The 26,491-nt window shown below is 34.8% G+C and overlaps 1 protein-coding gene across 1 annotated transcript in view; it reads right to left on the reverse strand.

Annotated features, from left to right (window-relative positions):
• Positions 1–689: 689 nt before the first annotated feature.
• The window catches only part of LOC129756639 (cadherin-23), a 94,074-nt gene continuing 68,272 nt past the window's right edge, over positions 690–26,491 (reverse strand). Inside the window, exons 4-7 of the mRNA XM_055753561.1 lie at positions 24,761–26,127; positions 14,837–15,078; positions 13,141–14,567; positions 690–1,621 (exon numbers count right to left, since the gene is read on the reverse strand). Of these exons, the coding sequence (XP_055609536.1) occupies positions 1,510–1,621; positions 13,141–14,567; positions 14,837–15,078; positions 24,761–26,127 (3,148 nt within the window). The 3' untranslated portion in view covers positions 690–1,509. The remainder of the gene's footprint in view (positions 1,622–13,140; positions 14,568–14,836; positions 15,079–24,760; positions 26,128–26,491) is intronic.

Genomic DNA, 26,491 nt, shown 5'->3' on the forward strand with positions numbered 1-26,491 from the left:
TCATTATTACGAACAGAAAGTTTGCAAACCATGGTATTGAGAAGAGTAAGATATTCTTACTTCATAAATATATCTTGAGTTTCAAAAACTCTTTTAACAGAATACACGTGGAAGGTCACATAGTTTATAGGTCAGTCAAGAAAAAAAATTCTTGATTTTTTTTCTAGCTATCGGAAACAACTTGGACTGTTCCAGTTTTTACAACTTAGTTTCATAGTTTAGAAATAAAAAATTAAAAACAAAACCAGTTTTTAATTTTAAAAGTATCGGACATTTTAGAGTGATTTTAGACCACACATATATTTTAGACCATCTGGAAATTTTAAATTTTGCTTTAGTTTTTCGAAACCAATATTTCATTCTGGTTTGCGAAAACGTGATATGGAAGGCTTCATCGGATGTTTAGTATTTAAAAAAAACCCGTACCCACAGGACCTGTGCCAGTGCTTCAAGAAATTTTCCTACATTATTTTTTTCTAATATAATTTTATGGTCATTGATACTCTTGAAATCAATAGAGGAACCAATAGCATTCGGGTTAGCCCTCGAGAGATAATCCCTTCAAAATACCCCTCGTAAAAATATTATGTGGATCTGATTCGAATAACTGAGATTTTTTCTTTCAAAATTTGGTAAAAGCCATTTAATTTAGTAAAACAGTTTAGTTTATTTCCATTCAACATGTCCCGTCCTTCGCTACTTATATTTACATCGACTATTTAAAAATCTTGCGTATCTACAGTCAAAACTTTCACAAACATGGGCTCAATCCAATCCCGGATTAGCTTATGGTTCAGTGAAAGTTGGATTGATTCTAGTTTCTGGCGCATATGGCTCTCTACTGCATCCGTTTCGTTCCGAGTGACATTAAAAGTAGTTTTCCTTACTAAAGTAAAATAAATAGCATTTTTTGTTCACTAACTAATCAGTTTTGATAATCCTACGTGTTGTTGTGTTTCTAGTCATAACTTGTTTAACGAAACTGTTAAACATAAAAGTTGCGCATTCACTGCCAAGGTTACAACTTGGCATTTTGTTTTTAGTAGGCAACTTAAATTAAGCGACGTAAAGTTGCATCATTATTGAGGCGTATTGGCGTAGTTTATGAATTGTTTTTTTCTTCCTGCCAACATATGTGCTCACTTTGTTATACACATGTGCATATCGTTTAAGGTTTTTTTTCGGCAAGTTGCAGCTGATCACGATCATACATCGAGGAGTTTTTGCTATTTTGACCATCCCTGCTTGTCCGAATGGCTGGCTACGTTGAATAATTTCAACGCGTGCAAATCGCCCAAAACACTTGTTTGCTGACTGCTTCGTTTTCGTTAATGCAGAGTACCTATCGTGTTTTTGCGTTTAACGCGTTCGAATTGATGTTTGTTTTGTTTTTTTTCTGCGTTTGATTAATCTGGTTCGTCCACATAACATTGACTTTTTGACTTGTTAGGGTTTGTTTTAGTTTTGTACAGTTTAGCGGTTCTGGTTGTAGAGTTTCGCTGACTCTGGCTATAGAGCTCCATAGATTGGTTCTGTGTACAAAACTGGAGTGGCACTTCCGTAGATGTCCGAGCCTGAAATTCTCTGAGACGATGTTGTGGAGCGGATTTGGTTCCTGTACCTGTGAAATAATAATAAAAAAAGTTTTTAAGAAAATCGTATTAATGAGGTGTTATTAGTTATAAGCTTGCATCTGTGATTTTGAATATAAATTTTTATGTTTCAACATCCATATTACTGCAGTGTTTGGAAAACGACGCATTCCTGATAATATACCAGGTTGAATCCAAAACGTTGGATTTAATAATATAAATGTGTTAAAAAAAATCACTCATCATATTCATCATATTGAAATTATTACATTTTCTGGTACGAAGATGTATCAAGACTAACTCAAAATATTAAATTTGAAAAAAGTTATATTTTATTTGGAAACTTAAAGGGTGATACGGTCAAAATTTGGTCAATATCAACTTGACGTATTTCTTTCAATTTTGCATTTAAAAACCTGAACACCCCTCATTTTGAAGGTGTGTGTGTGTGTAGAATATTGCTCCTATTTTTATTTTGGAATTCACTCTTCAGTTGTCAAAATGCTGTCCATGAAAGAAGAGCAGCGTATCAAAATTTTGCTCGCGTATCGCGAAAATCCGAGCTACTCGCACGCAAAGCTGGCGAAATCTCTAAAAGTTGCCAAATCAACCGTTACAAATGTAATTAAAGTGTTTGGGGAACGTTTGTCGACAGCCAGGAAGTCTGGATCGGGGGGGAATTGAAAACCGGAAACCACTGAGACGACAAAGAGAGTTGCCGGTAGTTTCAAGCGAAACCCTAACCTCTCTCTCCGAGATGCCGCAAATAAGCTTGGTGTATCGTCTACAACCGTGCATCGAGCCAAAAAAACGAGCCGGACTATCGACTTACAAGAAGGTAGTGACTCCAAATCGCGATGATAAGCAAAATACGACGGCCAAAGCGCGATCCCGGAGGCCGTACACGACGATGCTGACGAAGTTTGACTGCGTGGTAATGGACGACGAAACCTACGTCAAAGCCGACTACAAGCAGCTTCCGGGACAGGAGTTTTATACGGAAAAAGGAAGGGGAAAGGTACGAGATATTTTCAAGCACATGAAACTGTCAAAGTTCGCGAAGAAATATCTGGCTTGGCAAGCCATCTGTATCTGTGGCTTGAAAAGCAGCATTTTCATAGCTTCCGGGACTGTGAACCAAGAAATTTACGTGAAAGAGTGTTTGAATAAACGTCTGCTGCCTTTCCTGTTTTGGCCGGATTTGGCATCTTGCCATTACGGTAAAAAGGTCATGGAGTGGTACGCCGCCAACAACGTGCAGGTGGTTCCCAAGGACAAGAACCCTCCCAACATTCCAGAGCTCCGCCCAATTGAGCAATACTGGGCTTTTGTCAAGCGGAACCTAAAGAAGACCAAAAAAACTGCTAAGAACGAGCAGCAGTTCAAGGCAAACTGGCTTTCTGCGGCGAAGAAGGTGGACAAGATGGCTGTACAAAATCTAATGACAGGGGTTAAGCGTAAGATCCAGCAATTCGGATTTGGAAAAGCGGATGCCTATTTGAATATTTTTCCTGAATTTTATACTAATTAAACTTGAAAAATAAATTTAATTTGATGTTTTAAATAAACGACTTCACTGATTTACACGCGTTTTTCCTTGACCAAATTTTGACCGTATCACCCTTTTCTGAGGTTGTTGAAATTCCTAATTGAACTGGTATTCGTTAATTGCACTCAGTGAAACACATGAATAAAGACAAGGGTAGACAATACCGAAGCAGCTGCAGGACCGAAGATCTAGAATAAATGTTTAAAAGTTGAATCCAGATTAAAAACCCACATTTGGGAATCAGATTGACAAGAGAAATAACAATAGTGCAAATTTCAAACCATAAGCTTGTCTTTACTTAACCTTCCTAAGCTGTTCGCAAAATTTTGAACAAATCATTTTCCGCTTGTTTTGACTAATAAATTGATTTAGTTCCACTGTTCACATATCTTGACCGATATTTATGACTTTAGATTCATTGTTTAGGTAATTTATTCAAGATTTCAAAACATATAAAAAAAATTAATACACCAACATATACTGCAGATATTAGAATTATAAAATGATGTCTTTTTTCGGAGGTTTTCTGTTCAAAGCATTCTATAGGTAATCTGCTAAGTCAAATCGATTTAATTTTATATATAAAAATAAATCGATTTGACTTAGCAGATGACCTATAGAATGCTTTGAACAGAAAACCTCCGAAAAAAGACATCATTTTAGAATTCTAATATCTGAAGTATATGTTGGTGTATTATTTTTTTTATATGTTTTGAAATTGTGAAAAATAAATCTTTTTAAACATATAGAAATATTGAAGGTCATGTGGAATTTTTGGTCGCAAACGTGGAATTTCTGAAAAAAAGCTTCTTTTTTTGAACTTTTGCTTTGCAGTGTTGTATCTCATTCTTAACTACTAGAGAGAACAGCTTTTTCTTCATTTCTTCCTAAAGATTGAACTTCTTGATGTATTTTCGTAATGTTTGCTTCAAAATAACCCAGTATTTTTCGATGGGGCTCAAGTTCCGGTAAATTGAGAGGATTAATGTCCTTGGGTAAAAGAGTGACAAACTTGAGTCCAGATATCTCCAAAACATTGCTTTAAAAGTGGGATGATTGAAAAATGACGAAATAGAGCGGAAGCTCAGTTGAGCATTTTAAGTGACCCACTAATGTATTCAGATCCAGATATGAAAAACTTCAGCAGAAAATTTTTATGGCGTTTCAGACTTCGTTCAAAACTATGATTATATCAGCGGAGATTTTGTATTTATCTCAATTTTTGATGGCATTAAAACTGTACAAAGTTATCAAAAACATACATGCTAATAAGGAGATTTAGAAACGACTGTATTTATCGGTTTAGTACACAGTAAATTTTTGCCTCGTTTCCCAGCAAAAAAAATTGCTGTCCGCAATAAAACGTCCAGCAATCAAATTTTTTTCTGGAAACCTGCTAACATGATTCGTTTTGCTGACTTTTTCAGCACTTGTTCTTTTTTGCTGGAAAATTTCCAGCAATTGATCCGTATTGCTGGAAAATCAGCAATCGATCTGTCAGATTCGGAACTTTATTTTTGAGAGTTAACTTGGTTAAAAAAGAAAGAACTCGAAGTTTGATGTTGTCCAATATAAAAAAAAATTTCATTGCGAATCAGTAGACTGTTCAGCATAAATTTGAAAACAAAGTTGAAAATGTTTTTTTTCTTATTTTTCAGATTTATTCAATTTTTAAACTTCGGCCGGATATTTGCTGAAAAATTTAGGAAAGCATGTGGTTAACTTTTTGTGCAACTTAATTATGAAAAAAAATTTGACTTTGATTTCATAAAAAATGTTAAAAAATATCAATCAATAAATCTTTCACAAATTGGGATACATAAAAAGCTTTTTTCCATTAAAAAAAACATAGGGTTAATAATTTAGCAGAATTTCATCTCAGCTAACTCACTCATTCTCTAAAATTCAAAAACATACACAGATTAATGATTCTGTTATTTGAGTTCAGCATTGAGAACCACAATCATGCATTTCACAAGTAATCAAATTGCCTGCTCTTTTCTTTCAAAATTCCAATTAAAATTTACAATGTTAATAGTTAGAATTCATCAAGGAGGATTACAAACAGCATGTCTTTTCTAAACTAAGAATATTAAATTCTTTGTTAAATTTTGATGAACGCATCAAGAGTAACAATCAAGGCCAAAACCTCGAAATCTTACCCCATGTCCACAATTCAACTACAGTTATTTAAAAAAATTGTATGAAAAAGTTATTTAAAAGAATTCGAATAATTAGATTAGACTCACAAAGGTTGTCAGATTTGGCCCAAAATTTCACTTTTCTGCTGAATCAATGAAAAATTTAAATTTCGTGATCACAATTATGTAATTAATAATCCTATTTAATTTTTGGAATTTCGGCGAGTTGTGAAAATTCTAGGTAGAATATTTAGAAAGAACATTAAAGTATTATAGGTGGAAAGATCAAAGCTAGGCGCTTTCAGTAGAAGAAATTGAATAGTTGGTGAAAATGTGAGCAGGGCTTTTGTTTTGTGAACAGCTTTTGAACTACTTGCGTGATTCTTTGCCGCTCGCCGTTTCAATGTTGATAGGAAGCGATGAAGAAACCCATCGCATTCGATAGAATTGGCTTAGCAATAGAACAGCACATGTGAGCGCTGCTTGGGTGATTTTTTGCCCGGTCGTACACAATCTCATGTGTTCGACCCGTCCGTGTTTCAATGTGGGTAGGAATGCGATGGGTTTCTTCATCGCTTCCTATCAACTTTGAAACGGCGAGCGGCAAAGAATTACGCAAATAGTTCAAAAGCTGTTCACAAAACAAAAAGCCCTGCTCACATTTTCACCAGCTATTCAATTTCTTCTACCCAAAGCGCTCTAGCTTTGATCTTTCCACCTATAGGATACTTTCATGTTCTTTCTAAATATTCTACCTTGAATTTTCACAACTCGCCGAAATGCCAAAAATTAAATAAGAATAACGTAATTAATAATCATAATTTTTTGTTGATACAATAACTTATACTTAATCGTCAGGTTAAGGAAAATAAAGCTGGAAATATATTTTATTGGTTTGTTGCTTAACATTATTTATATTAATTCAAAATTCAAAGTCTCTATAAAAATAAACAAAACCAACAAACAATATTTTTAATGAAGATATTCAATAAAACAAAGATATAAACTTAAATCTGAATGTATCGGGCTTACAAGAATTGAAAATAAATCTGGTTTGAACCCTAAACTTGATCTTTTACGTTTATTCCTTAATATGTAATACATTTTCACCAAAGTTTTTCTTTCAAATGAAAGATGGCTGATTTCTGATGAGCTGAAAGTGCTTAAACATACATTTGTTTAGGGCATGGGGTTTAATCTTCCTACTTACATATCTAGATCATAAATAAACTTATGTTATGTTTTCTTTGGTTTTGAAAACCATTTTTTTAATTTCTGAATTTCCATAAAAAAAACTAATGTTGGCTATAAAACGCTTTTTCAAATCCATCCCCCTTTCGTTCCATTTTTGATGGTTGAAATTCTCTCAAGAAAATACAATAATAATTTCCCTTTGAAACCTCCATTTTTTAAATGTGAAACTTTGAAAGCATCAAAGCCCCATGAAACCCTATATTTAGGGATAAATCAAGATAAAGAATTGAATTCCTTGATAAACCCTCTCAAGCAGCTTAAAACTTAAATTCTTATTAATACTAGAATGTTTTAAAACACGTTTTTTAAGGCTTGTGATATTACTCAGTTGGCAAGTCAGTTGCTTCCCGAGCCGATGTCTGTGAGTTTAAGCCCAAGAGTTAACATCGATCAGAGTTGTACCGGATAAGTTTTTCAATGACTGTACGCCAACTGCATCGTTGATATAAGTCGCGAATGGCATAAAGATGTTAAAACGAGTATAATCTAACAAAAAAAAAATTCAAAAAGTTTGCATGATCTTCTGTTCTGCTTTAGCGGTTTTCTCATTCAGCTTTTAAAAATCGTTAAATAAGCAATAAGAAACTCTCTTCTTGCTTCCATCTGTCTCGCGCTTCAGCTAAGTATATTTAGAAACTTGCCTCCTTACCCAATTTTCGTGTAGCATAACTACATTAGGATGAAAGCACCTTAATGCACTTTTTGTGACCTTTAAATTACTTTTGGGCAATTTTTGTGACTTTTGTTCCGTATTTAGTAGGCTTTTGAACCACACATGAGAATTCGACAGAAAATTCGTTTGAAAGTTACGATTTTGTAACTTTCATGTTATGCTTCTTGAGTATAATAAAGTAGCAAAACCATCAAATAAGAAGCACAGATGTACTTCGTAAGAAGGCGATGAATAAGTGTGAACAGAAAGTAATCGTTATTGACTACTAGAAAGCAATATGGATTGATGACGACTCCGATAGTGGTGATCCGAAATCTTTGTAGTGTATACTATAGGGTGGCAATGGGCAATGGTGGCAATGTATGAAAAAAAAATTTATGATCAATTTCGAAACCGATCATATACATTTTTTTGGGTGCCTCAAAGGATTCAAAGTTTCGATTTTTAACCCTAAAAAATCACGTAAGAAGGGGGAAAGGGAAATCTGAAAAATATAAATTTTAATTTTGAGGCCAAATTACTTAAAAATGCATGAAACCACGAGATCTGGAGTAATTTCGAAAAAAATATTTTTGGTAAAAATCGACATTCAGGGACTTTTCTTGCAAAATCGGCCGTTTTTCGGAAAATCGATTGAAACGTATTTAGTCGATTTTGGACATTTTTTCGAGACAACACCAGATCTCGATGTTTCATAAGTTTCTTAGTCATTTGCATCATAGCATAGCATAGCATAGCATTGGGTGACTACACACATCTTGCATCAGCCAATGCACAACACAATAATCAAAACCAACCCAAGATGAAGTTTCTGGATTCAAAACTCATTTCAAGTGTTGGTTTTGAAGATAAGTGTGGTACAATAATGCACACCGTGACAAGTCAATATAATCATAATGGGGATGATCTGATACAGCTTAATGAACTTTTCAGGTGCAGAGAACTCATGCGACCCAGGGTATTCAGATAGGTAGGGGAAGAGATCTATACATGGCAAATCCTACTTAGCAAATAGGACTGATATGCAAAATTAATTAAATACGGTGTAAAAGCATTAAGTTTTAAAATGGAAACGATCTCACCAACGTCCATTGAAAGGTGGTATGTTTCAGCCGGTGCTGTCTCTATTCTTCCTGATTCCAGTCATTTTGAAATGGGTTGCATCCAAATACAATTTTTTTTAATATCGCGCATAGCAGGGCATCGTTGAATTTTGCACTGCGTAAGTGGAAACAAATCACACAGCCAGCCATTTTTCTTCGCTTTTCTATCAACCACTATTTCCAATCAAAATAAATGAACCCCGGGTGGCTGCTCTAAAAACTTCACATATAAATAATTATACTCTACTTCAATTTATCCTTTTCAATGTAAAAAGTTTAAAGTATCTTCATTCCATAATTAAAAATTTGAAGTAGTTATGAGAACGCGAGACGGAACACGATACCAAAAAAAAACACGACCGTATTCGTCCAAGGCCAACTGCGAATCAAAGTTTCTTAGTCATTTGCATCAAAATAAAAAAAAAATCGATTTTTCGTCTGTTGGTCCCTCTTACGTGATTTTTGAAATTCTAAATTCGAATTTTGACATTTTTTTATAATTATAGCAAGTTATGACGTTTTATGCATTGCAGACATTTGGCATAAAAACCAAAATTTCGATTTTTCCAATTTTCTATGGTTCCCCTTCTGGTCATTTTCTAAGGATCAAACGCTTTGAGGCACCCCTAAATCATGTCCCATTGAGCTGACCTTTTGCACAGGACAGTTTTTTGAGCCAATCGACAAATTGTATTTGGTCGGATTGCAAAATTTAACATGATCCATTTGGCTACCACCCTAGTTTATATACAGTTAATCGCAAAATTGATCGTACACACATGATTTACTAACTCTTTTCATTTATTTGGTGTGAAAAAATGGTTCAACATTCATGATTTTGATGCACATTAATTGTTTACAAATCTACCAATTGATCTGATCTCGACGATTTTGAAAAATATGCTGTGCATATTTTTTAATTCAAAAAGTTGATAAAAATCCCAAATGAGAGGTATGCAAAATTGATCGTACACCTTTTATTTAACCTGAAATGTTTGATGTGTAAACAATACTAATGTGAATAAGCGAAAGTTTTTTTTTGTCAGTGTTTCATGTCAACACCCAGCAGCTACTTGGGCAGTGTTTATTTTTGTTTTTTTTTGCTGAATTTCGAAGAGTTGTGATCAAAATGGTTAACAAGCACAAGGAAACGGACATTGCGACACGATCGTTGATAAAAGTATGTGTTGTCGCGGAAAGTCATTGCGGGAAATAGCAGAATCTGTCGAGCGAACCCACTCTACAGTGCAGTATATTATCAAAAAGTGGAAATACGGACGAACCGTGAAAAATATCGCTGGAAGAGGACGAAAACGCATCTAGACTTCTACAGATGAATGGGTAATTGTGCGAACTCTGAAAAGGAAACCTTAAACAAGTATTCCGAAATTGGCCAATGAAGTCGCTGAGACCATCGGAAGAGCTGTCAGCGCAGATATTTTTCGTAAGGTAGCGCACAGGATCGGTTTGAGAAATCATGTAGCCCGTAAGAAGCCCTTTATCTCAATGGTAAAAATGAAAAAAACGACTGGAGTTCGCTAAAGCTTATAGGCTTATGTTAATAAGCCTAAAGAGTTCTGGAACAAAGTTCTATTTACCAACGAAACAAAAATAAACCTTTTCAGATCGGATGGACGGCAAATGGTGCGGAGAAAACCTGGAATGGAGCTCCAGCCCAAAAATTTGGTCCCAACTGTTAAACTCGGTGGCGGCAACCAGATGTTGGGGGGCTCAATGTCGTCCTCTGGACCTGGAACCATGGAATTCATTGACTCAACGATGAACAAGATGGGTTATTTGAACACCCTCAAACGTAACCTGCCGCCTTCCGTGAATAAATTGGGTCTATCTCGTGAATACTACTTCCAACAAGATAATTACCTCAAACATACTGCTATTGTCGTACGGGATTGGTTGCTGTATAATACCCCTAAACAATTCAAAACGCCTCCGCAGTCTCTCGACCTGAACCCGATAGAACACCTCTGGTCGGAGGACAAGAATCGCCTGAAAAATAAAAATTGTAGGAACAAGGCAGAACTCGGAACGGCGATTAAGGAGATCTGGGAGAACATTCCTTATAGTGTGATCAAAAACCTCGTTGAATCGATGCCACGACGCTTGCAAGCCAAGATGCAAGATGCCAAAGACGGTCATGCCAAATACTAATTTAGTTGTTTTATGATGTTTGTTACTTTCTATGAATTGATTTTGATTGATATTTTAAAGCCAAAACAATTTTTCAAATTTAAATATTTTAACCTTGGATGAAAATAAATCAAATTATCAAAAATAGGAAGCGATAAAAATCATCAGATTTTCAGATCAAATTATCTTAATGCAAACTTGAACCAAATTAATGATTGGCAGAATTTTGTTTATTGGTTTCTGAAACATAAAATGCCAAATTTTGGTGTCCTTAATGTGTGAATAATGTCAAACAATACACTGGGAAAATATAGAATAATGTGCAGATTGTTTAGGTGAAGATTATTCTTTACCAGTAATTATTTTTTTATAAAGAATAAATTTCATAATAAAAGTCCTGTAGATAATTTTTTTCAAATTAAATTTGGTTTTTTGCGGATAAAACAAAAACTCAAATTCTACCTTCAATTTGTGATTTTCAGCTGGACAGTGTTTACAAACTAATTTCGTTTAATAAATTGAAATCTGCAAATTAAATTGAAAAGCAATCTTAACATATTAAGAACCGCGATAAAATTTATGACGAGAAACACCGAAATTTGGCATTCTATATCTCGGAAACCCCTAAATTTAGCATTTTTAATAATCGGCAAATATTGTGTTCAATTTTGTCGAAGAAAATTTAACACTTATTTTCAGTCCATATGAGGTTTACTTCGAAGTGTAGCACACTGTTGGCAAGCGAAAAAAACAAGATATCTCGTTATTCGTCCGTATTGTGTTATGTTCATGATCTCTGAATTCCTTGACAATTTATGTAGATTGTAAAATTTTGTTAAAGACTCAACCTTTTTTCTGAATTTTGAATCTGCATTCTGAATCTCAATTCTGAACCTGAATTCAAAAATTGCGCTTTGAATTAGTCTTCGAATTTACATACGATTTCTGAAATGAACAAAAAATACGATTTCCGAATCTTATCTCAGATCAGAGTTATATGAGCCAAGCTATAGAGCCCTCATTTATGAAACTATTATTTAAGTTCTGTAGTTCAGGTTTAATCTAAATTCACTATTTAAATTATTGTGAATCAATATTAAAATATAAATTCACAAAGATCTGAATCCTACTTTTCAATTTTGGATTGCCATTTCGAAGCTTTCAATTCTTAAATTTTGTGTAAGAATGAAGTTCAAGAGCTAAGAATCTGAATTTAAAACAAACTTTCTTATTTTTATACGTTCGGAAAACCATTATCAAAATATTGAAAATTCATATGATCCCGAAAAACATGATTCAAATTTGGTATGAAGTGCAAAACCAAATTTGAACCAGGATTTCAAATCAGCTTTTCATTTCTAATTTATTATGATCATTCAAACAGAAAATCATAAATTCTGAACAGGATACAGAATCCGAAGTACGAAAATAGGAAAATAATTATGGATATGGGATTTATGGAATCAGATCCTTGTAATGAGTTGAATTAAATTCGAAATTTAATATTAAGACCTGAATTTCCATGACCAAGTGAGAAAATTTTGAAAAGGTGTAACAGAGTTTTGAACTTGGGATGGGTTTTTGAGGTTTTAGCATTAGTTTTTAGTCTAGATTGTTACTCTCGATTAACCTTTCTCTATTATCATAATTTGATTCTGAATTTAAAATTTTTAGTGTATAGTAAAATATCTCGCTTGCTGTTTTGGATCCTCATGGGGGGTGGGGGGGGGGTGGGTTTAACCCCCAAAACCCCCCCCCGTTCCTACGGCCATGGTACACTCACAAATTAGACTCTACTCCAATAATGAACTTCCTTGGAGAAGGAAATATCGGTACATAATTCTATGCCGGACCGGAATTAACAAGCTTTCTAAACACTGGCATTGTCCTCCCAGCCCAACCGTAATGCATATGTCTAAAAGAAACCAAATAAAACATATTCCATATCCTCTCACATGACAAAGCAGGATGGAAGCTATCAGCCAGCAAGTATATTGGCGAATGATGTACCGAGCGCTGTGTGTGTATGTAAACCGGCCGGCAATAGAAAACAGATTCTAGTTTCCCATTCCCACTCCATCCCATCCCATCCCATTCTCATCTCTTTCCCACCAAAGACAAAGGAGGATGGAGTGCGTTTTTTGATATTCGGCAGTATCACAAAGACTATGACAATAAACCTTCATTTGCTAACCGACTCAGACGGTGCGCTTCGTAAGATATCGGACTGGCAAGCCGAGCTTAGAATGTTACAGTGAGTGCGATTCTCACTATATATTTTTTGAATGAATTATCCAATAGAATGAAAATCCCATAGAATGTTTTTCTTGTTTTGTTTGAATGTAGTGGTCATGCATCATTTTGCTTGGAAGCTCGAGTCTTTATGCCAAAAATGCTGTACCAATCATATCATCTTTGGTACAGAACACTTTTTAGCGCATTTTGCAACCTCTTCTATGGGTGTATAAGTTGTTCTTCTTAAAAAATGTGGCTTTTTACGCAAAATCAAATTCTTTAAACCACTTTAAACCAATCTTAATAATAAAATTATTATAAAAATGATATTCTGAGAATAATAACCAAAGTGTTATTCATTTGAAGTCTTTAAGTATGTATGTACCAATGTTTAAAATTAAAATAGTAATATACCTAAAAGTTAAAAAAATGTATAATATCTTACCTCCTCGCCAGACAGCACGCGGTCATGGTGGAAGCAAACGCTGCGAACCCAATCAACCCGGCCAGTATCACCAGCCAGGTTCCGGAAGACGCTATCAGGGCGGCCGCCGGTGGTTTCCTCGAGATGGAACAGGAATCGATCTTGTGCACCGAATACTTGATGTAAGTTTCGATCAGCGCATCCTTCATCTCCTGACTGTCCATTATTTTTAGCATTTCCATGGGCGATAGGGCCGACCCGTGGCGGGAAAGCTGGAAACAGGAACTTGTGGAGCTGAAATCTAGACTATGGTCCGGCTTGGCTAGGACCTGTGCATCGAATAGGGACAGTTCCAGGTTCGATTCTGCCAATCTTGTCTGAAGATCGGTTGCGAATGTTTCCAGGACTGGGTTTATTTCTGAGGGAGGTTTTGAGAAAACAAATCGGAGCAAAGATTTGTCTCGTATGACAAAGATTTTGAAATTGTTATCTGTTACACGATCTGGTATGTTAGAGTTGTTAGCCCGAACTGTTATCTGGAAGAATCCATCGACGTAGTCCGACATGCTTCGAGTGGTGCGGATTTCACCGGTGGAGTTGTTGAGATTAAAAACGTTGAAGTAGTTTTCGGTGTGATTGTCCCTCCGATAGAATTGAGGCACAAATGAGATTGATTCGATATTGTAGAAAATGGGACTAGCGTTTGGATCTATATCTCGTGCTTTGCATGTCATGATTGGAGTATCGATAGGCACGTTGTGCCGGATACCGATCGTTTGATTTTCCTTTTCAAACTGAGGCAAATGGTCATCAATGTCTGCGACATGAATTATGATGTTCAGCTCGGATTTGTCGTACTTATTATAGGCGGTAGTAGTTAAGATTGGATCAGTCTTATGCTTGAAACACCTTATGGTGAGTGAAACGGATTCTATCGTTTCGCGATCAAGTGGTGCCGTTGTTGTTATGATTGCAGCATTGGTTTCAGTTCGGACTATCCTGAAGAGTCCCAGCTCATTACCATCGATGAATTCGTAGTCTATGGCACCATTTTCTCCGATATCCTCATCTAAAGCGGATAGGTTTCCTACGATAGATCCCGCTGGTTGTTCCTCCAGGACCATCATTTCCAACGGTTGAGCATCGACATCTCTTACGAATCGCGGCTGGTGATCATCGATGTCCAAAACGTTGATCCGAAGTACGATTGTAGCCGCTTGTGGAGGTTCTCCCATATCGCTAACCTCAATGATGATGTTGTACATCGATTTCGTTTCTCGATCCAACGATTTTGTCGTTGAAATGAGACCACTCTTGGCATCGATCCGGAACGATTTGGCATCTTCAATATCGGACTGAATTCGATATCGCAATGTTCCACTGGGAGTTGCCGGACTATCCGGGTCACTCGCTATGACTTGGAACACCGGCGCTCCTATTGTAGCATTCTGCAAAAAAGGACCAAAAGAAAAGAAACTCATCAATTACATGTCAAAACAGTTATTCTTCCCCCATCCCACCGGTTCGTCCTTCTCTAATCAATCAAAATTTCCTTCCCATAATCCGACGCAAGCAACGATTGACAACTTCAAGCGCCATATGAATGTGCACTTTATCATCGTTAATAACGACTTTGTGTTTGTTTTCAGTCGAACTAAGCAGCAAGGAACTCCCACAAGAGAAAACCAACGCAAAACAAAAAACTCTCATCATTTACCTCGGTAACGTTGGCTATTTGGCCGACTTTCGGTGCGATGAAGAACGGAATGCCGTCGTTGGCGCTGATGTCACCGATGTACCACACGAAGGTGACGTCACTGTAGAGGGATCGTTGCTTCGGCAGTTGGCCGCCGCTGTCCTGGGCCCGGACCACCATCTCGTACGGATCCGATCGACCCTTGCCGGTGAGCAGGACCTTCGTTTTGATTTCGCCCGTCTTCGGGTTGATGTGGAGGAGACCTGCGGATGGAAAACATCTATTAGAAGCTATTAGCCTAGGGCTGCATATGGGCTTGTGAGTTCATGAAGGAGAGGATATATTAATTTAAATTAACGAATTATCCAAAATCATGATTATCGCAGATACAACACAAAAAAGGGAAATTTAAAGCAAAAAGAAAAACTGCTCAGCAACTCTCTACGTTTTTTTTATGGTTAAACCAATATACCGAACCTAACTCAACATTTTACCTAAATTGTTGAAAATAACCGAGTTTTGAAAAAACTAAAAAAACTTTGAATATATGTAAAACTTCTAAATTAATCCATTTTTTTCCATTCGTCTTATAAGGAACAGTTACGTAGTTCTTATAGTATTAATCATAGAAAAAAAAACTCCCAGTAATTAGATCATAATTCAATGATAATGTTTTTTTACTTTCTAAAAATTTTTCCTGATCAAGATTCTAAAATGTATTTGATTGAAAAATGCACAGTGACCGGACAAAAATTTCATCTCGCTTTGACATTTTTTAAGACGTCATCTATTTTCAATGAATTCAGTTTACTAATGTCAAATAAGTATTACATTAACAAAAATCCATTTCATGGTTTATTTGATAAAAATAAAAAAATCAAATGACAATCACTTGAATTACCCGCCTACTTGATACGATACACTTTGCATACTTTTTAAAATATTCTGGGGGTCCAACTTTATTGTTAAAATTTTTACATTTTCTCACACTGATTAAATCGAATGGATGAAAATCGATAGCTGTTTTGTTAGAAAATTGGATTTAGATATTTTTCATGTTGTTAATATTTGTTGTTGAAGTGAATCTATTATCGTAATTGAAAAATTGTGGTAACAGAGCAGATGGAAATTATTGTCGGAAAACATGCGAAAAAATTATTCATCATCTTCCAATGGGTTTCAAACCCACATCTTAGACCTCTCTAGAGCCAATGTAGGTATAGAATTCTACGATAGCAGATTTGTCGAATGTCGATGTCCTTTAGAAGGATGGGAGATATTTTTTCGCCATATGCTCATCATCATTTTGCTGTCCGTTTTCGATTACTGCATTCTTTAGTCAATACTCTTTAAAAGGTTAAATTAAATATAGTGTACCACGTTTTCTTTTTAAAAGAAAATAAAAAAAAAATTATTTCTAGAAACTTAAAACGTTTCATTTTTGAAAGTTAACTTCAGTGCTTTTAAAAATAATTAATATGGTGATTTGACAATCGTTGCACAACTTAGCACATGACTGAATTTCAACTTTTATGGAGTATTTAATTCGAATTTCGATTGTGCAAATATAAGCTTGGTCAACAAGATCCAAAAGTTCGAAGGTTTGAAAAAAGTGACATTAAAATTTAAAAAATCACTTTAAACAGGTTGTCTGTATCGAATAGTTGCACAGGCAAATTTGACTTTGAACCTAATGTTGTCCGATTTTTTTTCCAATAGTTGCACATATTAAAAGGTTTCTAATGGCTCAGTTATCATTTGATCTAAGGAGCAAACATTTTGACCCAAAAAACAAACAAAAAATCGCAGCCGCCGGTTTGAGAATAGTACTTATCTTTCGTAAAATTTTCTCAGAAAATAAATATAATCTGCCATCGAATTTGACCGGGGCCTTCTGAGGCCTTAACCATATTTACCCATATTTATCTAATTATATTTAGCTTTTTTCTTTACGTTCTAGTAGCATGGAATTCCATAAACCGACTAAAAATTCTTTAAAACTTCAAAAATGGACAATATACAGATGAAAAGATAAAAGGGCACGATCAGGTTTGCCCCCTCTGAAGGATATCATTTTATAAAATAATTGCTTTATGTCTCACTCGAAAATTGATCGATTTTAACACAATGAATATCAATTTGAAGCTTAAGAATGAACTCAACAACGCCCAAAGTTTCAGATCGTTTGACTTGTTTATGCGCAAGATATGCAGTTTTGTATAAGAATTTATCTATTATATAAAATTCTCTTGTAACGGTGTTTGTAGTACTACTCCGCCGAAATGACCCAACCGATTCAAATGAAATTATTTTTAGAATATTCTGTAGGCATGCGAATCGGTTTATATCGAATAAAAACAACAAAAAGTCGCATCAATTGTCCGTAATCATTAAATTTGTAATAAATTGAATCAAATTAAAGCCATGGCCTTCAATATTGTCGACATTTTTTTTTCTTTTGGGCGCCGGGCGGTTTGTTTTTCGTCTCTATGGTCGAGGCGTCGCGAGCCAACGTCGCAAGAGGATAGTAACCATGGCATAGCATACTGATTGTGATTGGAAATATTTAGGCGCGCATTTTTCAACCAAGCATAATTTCAATGCATGTGGTGGCCTTATGAAGCCTAGATGTGTTTTTTTCTTCTTGATTTCTAGATCATTTGTACAGCACGGAGTAATGAATGACGCCTAGATGTGACCCAGATTGATATTTTGCCGATCAAATCAAAACCATTTAAACTATTTGAAAAAATTAAACTTTAATTCGTGTTATTTTAAGAAGGAATTGTTGTCTGAAAAATATGAATTTAGTACTAATGCATGTGAAATACAGACCCCGTTCGTTTTTGGCCACATCCGAACTGTTTTTAGAAGCGACATTACCTTTTAGTTTTCTCTATAACAGGACCAATATAATTTAGACAAACACCAAACATACGTTTTTACGATCAGAAATGGTGATAGAATACAACAACAAAAACAAAAGTTTTTTTTAGAAAGTTATAAAGTATTCAAAAATTACAAAAAGTTGAAAAATAAAAAAAAATCAAAATCAAATACAAAAAAAGACTAAAAATGACAAAGTCAACTGAAAAATGATGAAGTACCACAAAAATGCCAAAAAAAAACAAAGAAATGCATCAAAAACATGAGAAAAAAAACTATAAAAATTCTAACAATGGTCGGAAATTGCCTTAAAATTACGTAAATGATAATTGAAATAGTTATTTACGAACATTTGAAAAAAAGAAAGGTGGAAAGATTTGGTTTATAATCCAATACGCATAGAAACATGTTTCAAACATGCACAAATGTGCTTTACTGAAGGTGTATCAAGCGCCTTTAAATTTACAGAACAACCACAAAATCCGTTGAAAATTAACAGACACATGAACTGTACAAGAGCCTGTCCTTTAAAATTGATTATACAGGATTGATGTTTATTTAAAGGCCGAATGCAAAAAAGTGCAAACGTTCAACATTGACAAAAATGTATACATTATTTCTTAATTTATAAAAGGTAGGGCCCAAATAAACAACCTGACTAAATAAACTTATCTTTTTTTAAATCGTTCACTGTTTCCAGGTTCCATGTTTGTTTACACAGAATTCAAGTACGGACTTAACATTAACGTGTGTTTTTGTATAATATATTTTGGCTACATAGAAGAGACTTAAGATCTGCTTTTTTGATGATTTTTTTTTGTTATTAATATTCCAGAATCATAATTGTTTTGGTAGCAGAAGCAGAATATTTAAGTCTTTATTACGACCTGAAAGTTTTGAAAATAATATTAACTCCTGTCATTTCACACGGTGAAACAAGTGGCAACGCGCCTTTTCCATGAAATATATATTCATTTTTCTCTAAAATATTCAAAATTATTAAATGTCTTTGTAAATGAATGTCTCATGATAAAACAGTATTCAGTGAAATTGAAGTACCATCCATTATTTTATTCTGGAGAAAAACTGCAGATATATCAATGAACGGTGATAAAAAAGACAAACAGGAACAAGTATTAAATTCACTTTAAAGTCTTTTTTTTTAAAGAATATGAAAGATGAACTGTGATGATATCCATTTGCTCTTGCCCCGATGTTTCTTAAATGAAAATAACAATTTATAATAAAAAAAGACACTTAAATGTTTTTTGAGGTTTCGAGGTAAATTTACATGAAAATTTCCAGAAAATAGAATGATTGAAATCATCGTAGCCTTAACAGGTTAGTTCTTTTTTATGTATTTAGTTTTAATTTCCAATTGAATGTTATTGAATCTTGAAAATATCACATATTCTGAAATTAAATCGCAGATCATCTTCAACACTGTTCAGGAAAATTTTAAATCAGGCAACAATGGTTTAAATTGGCAGGTGTGTCTTTTAGGAAAAATGTAAATGAAAAGTATTCATGTAAAATGCATGTAAGATTGATTGGAGCAAATTTTTTGATAATTTATGAAAAAATCCGTAGAATTGAGTTGAAGTTCTTAGATTTGATTCCGAGATAATTAGGCGGAACAATTCGAGCAAACGGAAAATATGGATATGTAAAAAAATAGGACATGTTCAAGAAAGCGAGACGATTAACAACTCAAGATTTGATGCTTTTTTAAAGTCAAACAGCAAAGAAAAAATGGAAAATAGACGCCAAGTTTAACATGGTAAGACAAAGTTTACCGGGTCTGCTAGTCTTTTATAAAATTTGATTTATTAAAATATCTTTTTCATGAATGTTTGATAAATAGTGAAGAGTGTAACTGCTGTAGCATTTAATTTATCTTCATGAAACATTAACATCACATTGAAATGTTTTTCAACCAAATTTCAGCTGAAATTTTATGTTATTCAGTTTATTTTCACAGAGTTATGACTATTTTTTCTGGGTAATACGGGCTAAATTACACTTTGCTCAGTTCTCTTCGGTCTAACCTGATGGTAGATTTGAATTTCTGAAAAAAGATCACGTAGAAAAGGTAGTATTTCAGCCCTTCAAACCTACGACTTCAAATTTTTGGGATTTCGGGTCCAAATTTTCCCACTATGCAAGATTTCAATCAAAATCGAAGGGGTTCGCTGTTGACACGAAAAACTCTTGAAGAAACGTCATGTTGATGCAACAGATAATCTCGAAATTTGAGGAACAGTTGTTTTGCAGAACAATCCATAGATCTTTTGCATAATATTTTTAGTTATTGGTCGGGATGAAGGATTCATAACAAAAATCCGATGAAAAGGAAGAAAAACTTCTCAAAGCCAAAGCGGTCTGAGTGTCTTAAAACTACTTTGACACTCTTCAGACATTGCAAGTTGCCCGACTTTCCAGGGATACACACATACATTTTAAAACGAGTTTAATAAATTGTCAATCGTTCTCAAAATACAGTTATCATGACTAAAGAACCCATTTTAGAAGTAACTCTATTTAAAGTAGCCCATATTGATAAACATAACTTAGTCGTAATTATTGATTACTTTTGGTCACTAGAAAATTGAATTTATTTTATTTTATTTATTTAAGTCTTTGACTGCCGTCATACAGACCGAGTATTAAAATTAATGTTCAAATAAGGGTTATGTTAAAGCTAGGAAACATCACGGATCTCCCCCCCCCCCCTTAAGGGTCCAAAAATGTCAAGCAAAATGTTCTTCTCTAAACTCACAATTTTAAATTCCTAATCAAATTTTGATGAATGACTAAAGTGAACCTAGAGTAGCAATCTCTACACAGAACTAAGACCAAAACCTCGAAATCTTATCCCAGGTCCACAATTCTACTACAGATTTTCCAAAATTTTCTCAATTGTTGATAGATATTTAAAGACTGTACTCGAAAAACGCTATCAATTGTTATTCACAAAAGGAGTTGGTGCATGAATTATGGGTACAGTCCTTAGTTTCGACATCGAATTTTCAATTGATTTGACTCACTAAGGTTAGATTCAATTAAGATTTGACTCACTAAGGTTACCTGATGGCCCGGATTTTACCCGAATGTTTTTACTTTATTGGCAAAATCAAAGAAAAACTTGATTTGCGTGATAAGAATTGTGTACTTTGCATCCAAAACATTTTTTTTACCAAAGTTTATTCAAATAAAGTGGCCATAGTTTTCCGAAAAACAAACTTTTCGAGTTATTTTTCTTCTTGATTTTAATTGAAGAATTCCTAAATTCGCCTAGGTATTGTCCAGATTTTGAGATGTAAACTTTGAAATGGAATGTCCGGATCTGCAAGGTTTTTAGATAAAATAGCCCGGATTTGCGCTGCCCGGATAAGTCCAAAAAATATCTGATGAGCTTATGTTTGAACAATTCCGATATTCTGATACCAATTTTTTTTTAATTTCAATTTGTTGCCTGTGACCGGATTGTGGAATCTGTACACAGTTTATTATGCTTAATTTTCAGTTCGGCTCATCATTGGAACAAAGTCCTGATTCGAATCTTGGTTTTACAATTAAAACAAAAATTAAATTCATTTTCTATGGTCGGAAGAAAATATATTGAAAAGACGAAATCGTTTTTAGGATTTGGATGTAAAATTTTTACTCCTATTTTTTATTTAGAATTGAAATTTAAAAAAAGTTCCATTATATAAATACAGAATTGAAATATCAGAGTTTCATCATTCGAAATTTTCATTCAGATTCACTAGTTGAACAACGAATAAATAATTGAAGAAAAATTCATATGGCAAAACAAAAATTCAAAATTCAAATAAGAGATTTCTGGTTAAAGATTATGTCTGTTTTGTTCATAGATTCATTAGATTCAGAAATCGATTTCAAATATGGAATCCAAAATTTTTATTTAGATTCAAAATGCAGAATTCAAATGCAGAAATGCAGAATGCAGAAAACAAATCACAAAACAGGTACAATTAAAGATCTTAAAGATTTTTTAAAATAATGTTCTTTGAAAAATCTAAATTATAATTTTAAATTTTTTCACAGGATTTTAATAATAAAATAAATTATTAATGATGATTTATTGTTGATAAAATAACTTAATTTTCAGGTTCAGTAAATCCAGCTGGAAACCTAATTTAATGGTTTGTTGTTTAACACTATTTATAATTTTTATACTTCAAAACAAAATTTAAACTAAAATCTGAATGCATCGAGTTTACAAGTGTTGAAAATAGATCTTGAGTCCCAAACTAGTTTTTCTTTCAAATGTAGCCTTTAAAATTTCTCATTAATTTTTCAAAGCTTACAAAAAAAATGAACACTTTCAGGACTTGTTTTCAAAAGTAATGTTTAAAATCATTTAATAACTAATGATTTTGCCACCGACTGTGGCTTAGAGGATATCGTTTAAGTCTTCTAAGCCAGAGGTGATGAGATCGAGTCTTGGTCACGGCATACATAGTGCTCTTTCTGTGGGTTGGTGGTGTTAGCATTAGTAAAATGCTAGCCATTATATCTTCGAAAGATGTACGCTTTAGTCTTAAGTAGAATTTAGATCTCTTCAAAGAAACATGAAGTTTCACTGAGATCCTATATGTGTGTGTTCGTTTACTATTTAATAAAAAAAAAGCAGAACTTTAACCCGACTAATGAGATACTCGTAGCACTGATCATACTGACAGGACACTTAGAACAAAAATTCGATAATTTTCTGGCTAATTTTTTTCGTCACATTTAGCAGGTTCGCAATACCGACGGTAGGTGGCGAACCTACCATTTTTCCGATACAAATGCCCTGTAGGAATAATGTACCTGCTTATCACGATTTTATCGTCTCAATTGCCAATTTTTTTTTCGAAAGTTGTGTGGAACTTTCTAACTAGGATAGCATTTCTTCAAATCAATCGATGCGCACTCTGCAATCGATATTGCGTACTGTTGGAAAAATTATCCAACAAACGAAATCGAGTGTCCAGTCAGTATGGTCAGTGCTCGTAGTATCACTTTTTTTTTACTATTCTTTATGTATTCATTTTTCAAGCAAAAATGTTACAGGAAAAATTTTGTCATCAAACTCAAACTCCCCTCCTCCCCCAAGAGTCAGGTCTTCCTACGTCCCTGGTCGGAGTGATGTTCCCGGCAAGTTCAAATTCGTTTTTACCGATAAGTTGGCAAGAAAGTGTTTGATTTGGCAAGGTATTTGCAGCTGCGAACGAAAACCCCGGTTTTTGTGACAAACAAGACAGATGTACAAGGAGGAGTGACTGAGAAAACGTCTTCTTCCGTAAATTAGATCTTACAAAGGACCAGTAAAGTTTTGGCCAGATTCCGCAAGGACAACGGGGTGGAATTTATTATAAAGTACATGACATCAACCCACCCAACTGCCCTCAATTCCGCCCTATCAAAAAATTTTTGGCAATTGTCAAGCAGAAGATGAAGAAGAATGGCAGGACGACTCGGGATGCAACAGAGATGAAGAGATTGTGGAACAAAATGGCCGCTGAGGTCAGTGAATAGGGTGCCCAAACTATGATAAGTAGTATTCGATGAAATGTTCGAAATTTCATAAAAACCACATCGGAATAATAATTTATTATTAACCCTACATTTTAAGTACAAAACATTTTTATTTCACATTTTCGTAGATGACGGAAAGAATTAAAGAAACATAAGCTATCAAAGAACGAAAGAACATAAGCCGTAAATATCATGAATTTTTCGAAAAAGATACAACGGTTCACCGACAGGACTTGAACCTGCAATCTCCGCTTCAGTACAACGGGCGTTAGCCAATTCCACCACGGTGAACGTGATGAAACCGGCGAATGGTGGAATTGGCTAACGCGCCGTTGTACTGAAGCGGAGATTGCAGGTTCAAGTCCTGTCGGTGAGCCGTTGTATCTTTTTCGAAAAATTCATGATATTTACGGCTTATGTTCTTTCGTTCTTTGATAGCTTATGTTTCTTCAATTCTTTCCGTCATCTACGAAAATGTGATTATTTTCAGGTACAAAGATGTACCAAACGATTTCATAACATCAGTATTGATTTTTATTTCGTTTTAATAGCTCCGAGACAGACCCGTTTAGCTGCGTCCAGATTTCAGATGATCTATGCTTTATAAATATTTTTCCAACAAATAGAGCGCCACGGTGCAGTGGTTCTGTACTTTCTCTTATTATTTTTAAGAACTGCTATTATGAATTAAAGATTCAATTTGGCGCAATTCTAAATAGATTAACAGTAAATAGAACACGAGTAAGGTTTCAAGTTTTTTTCACTGAATTGGATCTAATTTCATTGTTATAATTTTTCGATTAATAAGACAAAGATTATATCAGTGTTACAATTGGCATTTTATAAATAACCATTAAAACGTTTATGACTTCCTCCAGTGAACATTTATTCGATTTTTAAACGGGTCAGTAACCCTATTTAAAATACTCATATTGTTCTTATAAAATCTTTAAGAATCATTTAGAGCTTGTTATATAATTAGAATAGAAACAATTACACGAACTAGGGCTTGTGATATAGCTCAGTTGGCAAGTCTGTTGTCTCCTGAGCCGATGTCCGCGAGTTCGAGCCCAAGAGTAAACATCGAACACAGTTGTACCGGATAGTTTCTCAATAACGATCCGCCAACTGTAACGTTGATAAAGTCGCGAATGCCATAAAGATGGTAAAACGACTATAATCGAAACAAAAAAAAATCACAAACTCAAGATGGTTTCTCCAGAGATTTTATAATCCTGATCAAATAATGTCAAAGGTACGAATTTAGTAACCTCTACTCAATCTTTTGATGGTCTGTATCAAACCTTGAAATGAACATAGTTTCAAAATTTTTGTTTTAAGCACAATTTTCCCGTATGTTTGGATAACGTGCCGCTATCAAGCCTACCCCTTCTACCTTCTGATAGATTAATTTTCACCATAAAAACATTTTATCAACAAAATTCTTGTGATGATGAAGAATTCATATCTTCACAAAAATCATCATTAATTTATGCCATAAATGAAACTTACCATTCGCTTCACCCTCATTCAAAAACTCGTACCGCACTTCGCCTCCAGGACCTTCATCCGGATCATTGGCAGAAATTGCGATAACAAATGTATCGGCCAACACGTTCTCCGGTATCACTGCGGTGTAAGATTTCTGCCCAAACTGAGGCGCATTATCATTCACATCCAGCACATCGATGATGACTTCTGCGTAGCCTCTCTTTGCGTCTTCCGATTTGCCCGGTGAATCTTCGGCGGTGATCATCAGTTTGAGTACCGATTGTTTCTCCCGGTCCAAGCTTTTGCCTTCTGCGATCGTTATTTGTCCTGTTGTGTTGTCTATTGTGAACAGGCTTGCGTGTGATCCGGATAGGGTGTACCAAACGGAGTTGTAACCCTGTTGTTTATCCTTTTCGGATCGAACCGCGTCATTATCGGTTGCGTGAACCGTTATCACCTGATGCGGATAACGATCCGATTCCATGACCGTTACTCGATAAACTTCTTTTTCGAAAGCTGGAGCATTGTCGTTTACATTTTCAACTGTTACGTTGATGTAAGCCATCGATTGACGCTTCCTGTTGCTGGTCATCGCTCTAACAACAAAGTCTATGTTTGTATTGTTCATAGTTTCGTAATCTAACCGTTTGTTTAAAATAATATCACCGGTTTTTTCGTTCAACCGGAAGTAACCTTCAACGTCTGCCATCACCATCTCGAAATCAACGATCGCAATATCAGCAACCGGATCTTCTGCTTCGATTTTCATCACTACACTTCCAATGGGCGATTCTTCCTTGATGCTCACCTCTATCCTAGGTCGAACCGTATTCCAACCGCTATTCTTGAAAAGAGGGTTTGTATCCTTGAAGGACTGAATGTACATTGTTACTTCAGCATGATCTTGTTGCATATCGATGTTGTATTTCGCATTGACGTCAACAGCTCTTACCGTTAAAGTAACAACGGCTGCGTAGTTATAATCCAAACTATTGTTTACGAAAATAGTTCCATCATCTTCGCTGATCCGGAAAGCTGTTTTGTAATCGTAGGGTGAAACAGTCATCAGCGGAATTCCGGCTTTAGTCTTTGCCGTTATCGGTTCCACAATAGAATACAGAATTTTGGCATTCACATCAGTGTCGGCTGCAGTCACTTTTAAAACTTCCGAATCGATGCTGCTGCGCTCTGAAATGTAGGCCGTGTAAGACTGTTGGGTAAATTTGGGTGGCTTGTCATTGACGTCTTGAATTTTGACGTGCACTGTGGTAGTAGCCGTTTCCGGAATGGGGAAGCCAGCATCGACGGCCGTTACAACAATGGCATAGCTTTCCGGATTTGTGTCTCGATCAAGCCGAGCATCTCTGGCAACAGTGATTTCCCCCGTGCTGTAGAGGAAAGAAAATCAAAAAGATAAATCAGTTGTTATGCATATAAAGATACAGGATTCTAAGAAACATAAGTTTTAAACAAATGTTCATTCAACAACTATCGCAAGGTTCTATAAATCACGTTCTATTTAAAAAGACTACTTTCATCCAACATTAAAAAAACATTACATGGGTTTTGAAAATTTTGAAAAGGTATGTTATTTTATAAAAAAAAAGAATTAACCCACATCCGTATTAGATTTTTTAACCCGCTGTATATGAACTGAGCTTTACGAAATTTATGGTTTTGAAAACCTTTTAACATTATTAAAATAAGGATCCTTCACAACAATTTGATACCACTTTACTTTAAGTCTAAGAA

Source organism: Uranotaenia lowii, chromosome 3, assembly GCF_029784155.1.
Source record: "Uranotaenia lowii strain MFRU-FL chromosome 3, ASM2978415v1, whole genome shotgun sequence".
Lineage (NCBI taxonomy): Eukaryota > Metazoa > Arthropoda > Insecta > Diptera > Culicidae > Uranotaenia > Uranotaenia lowii.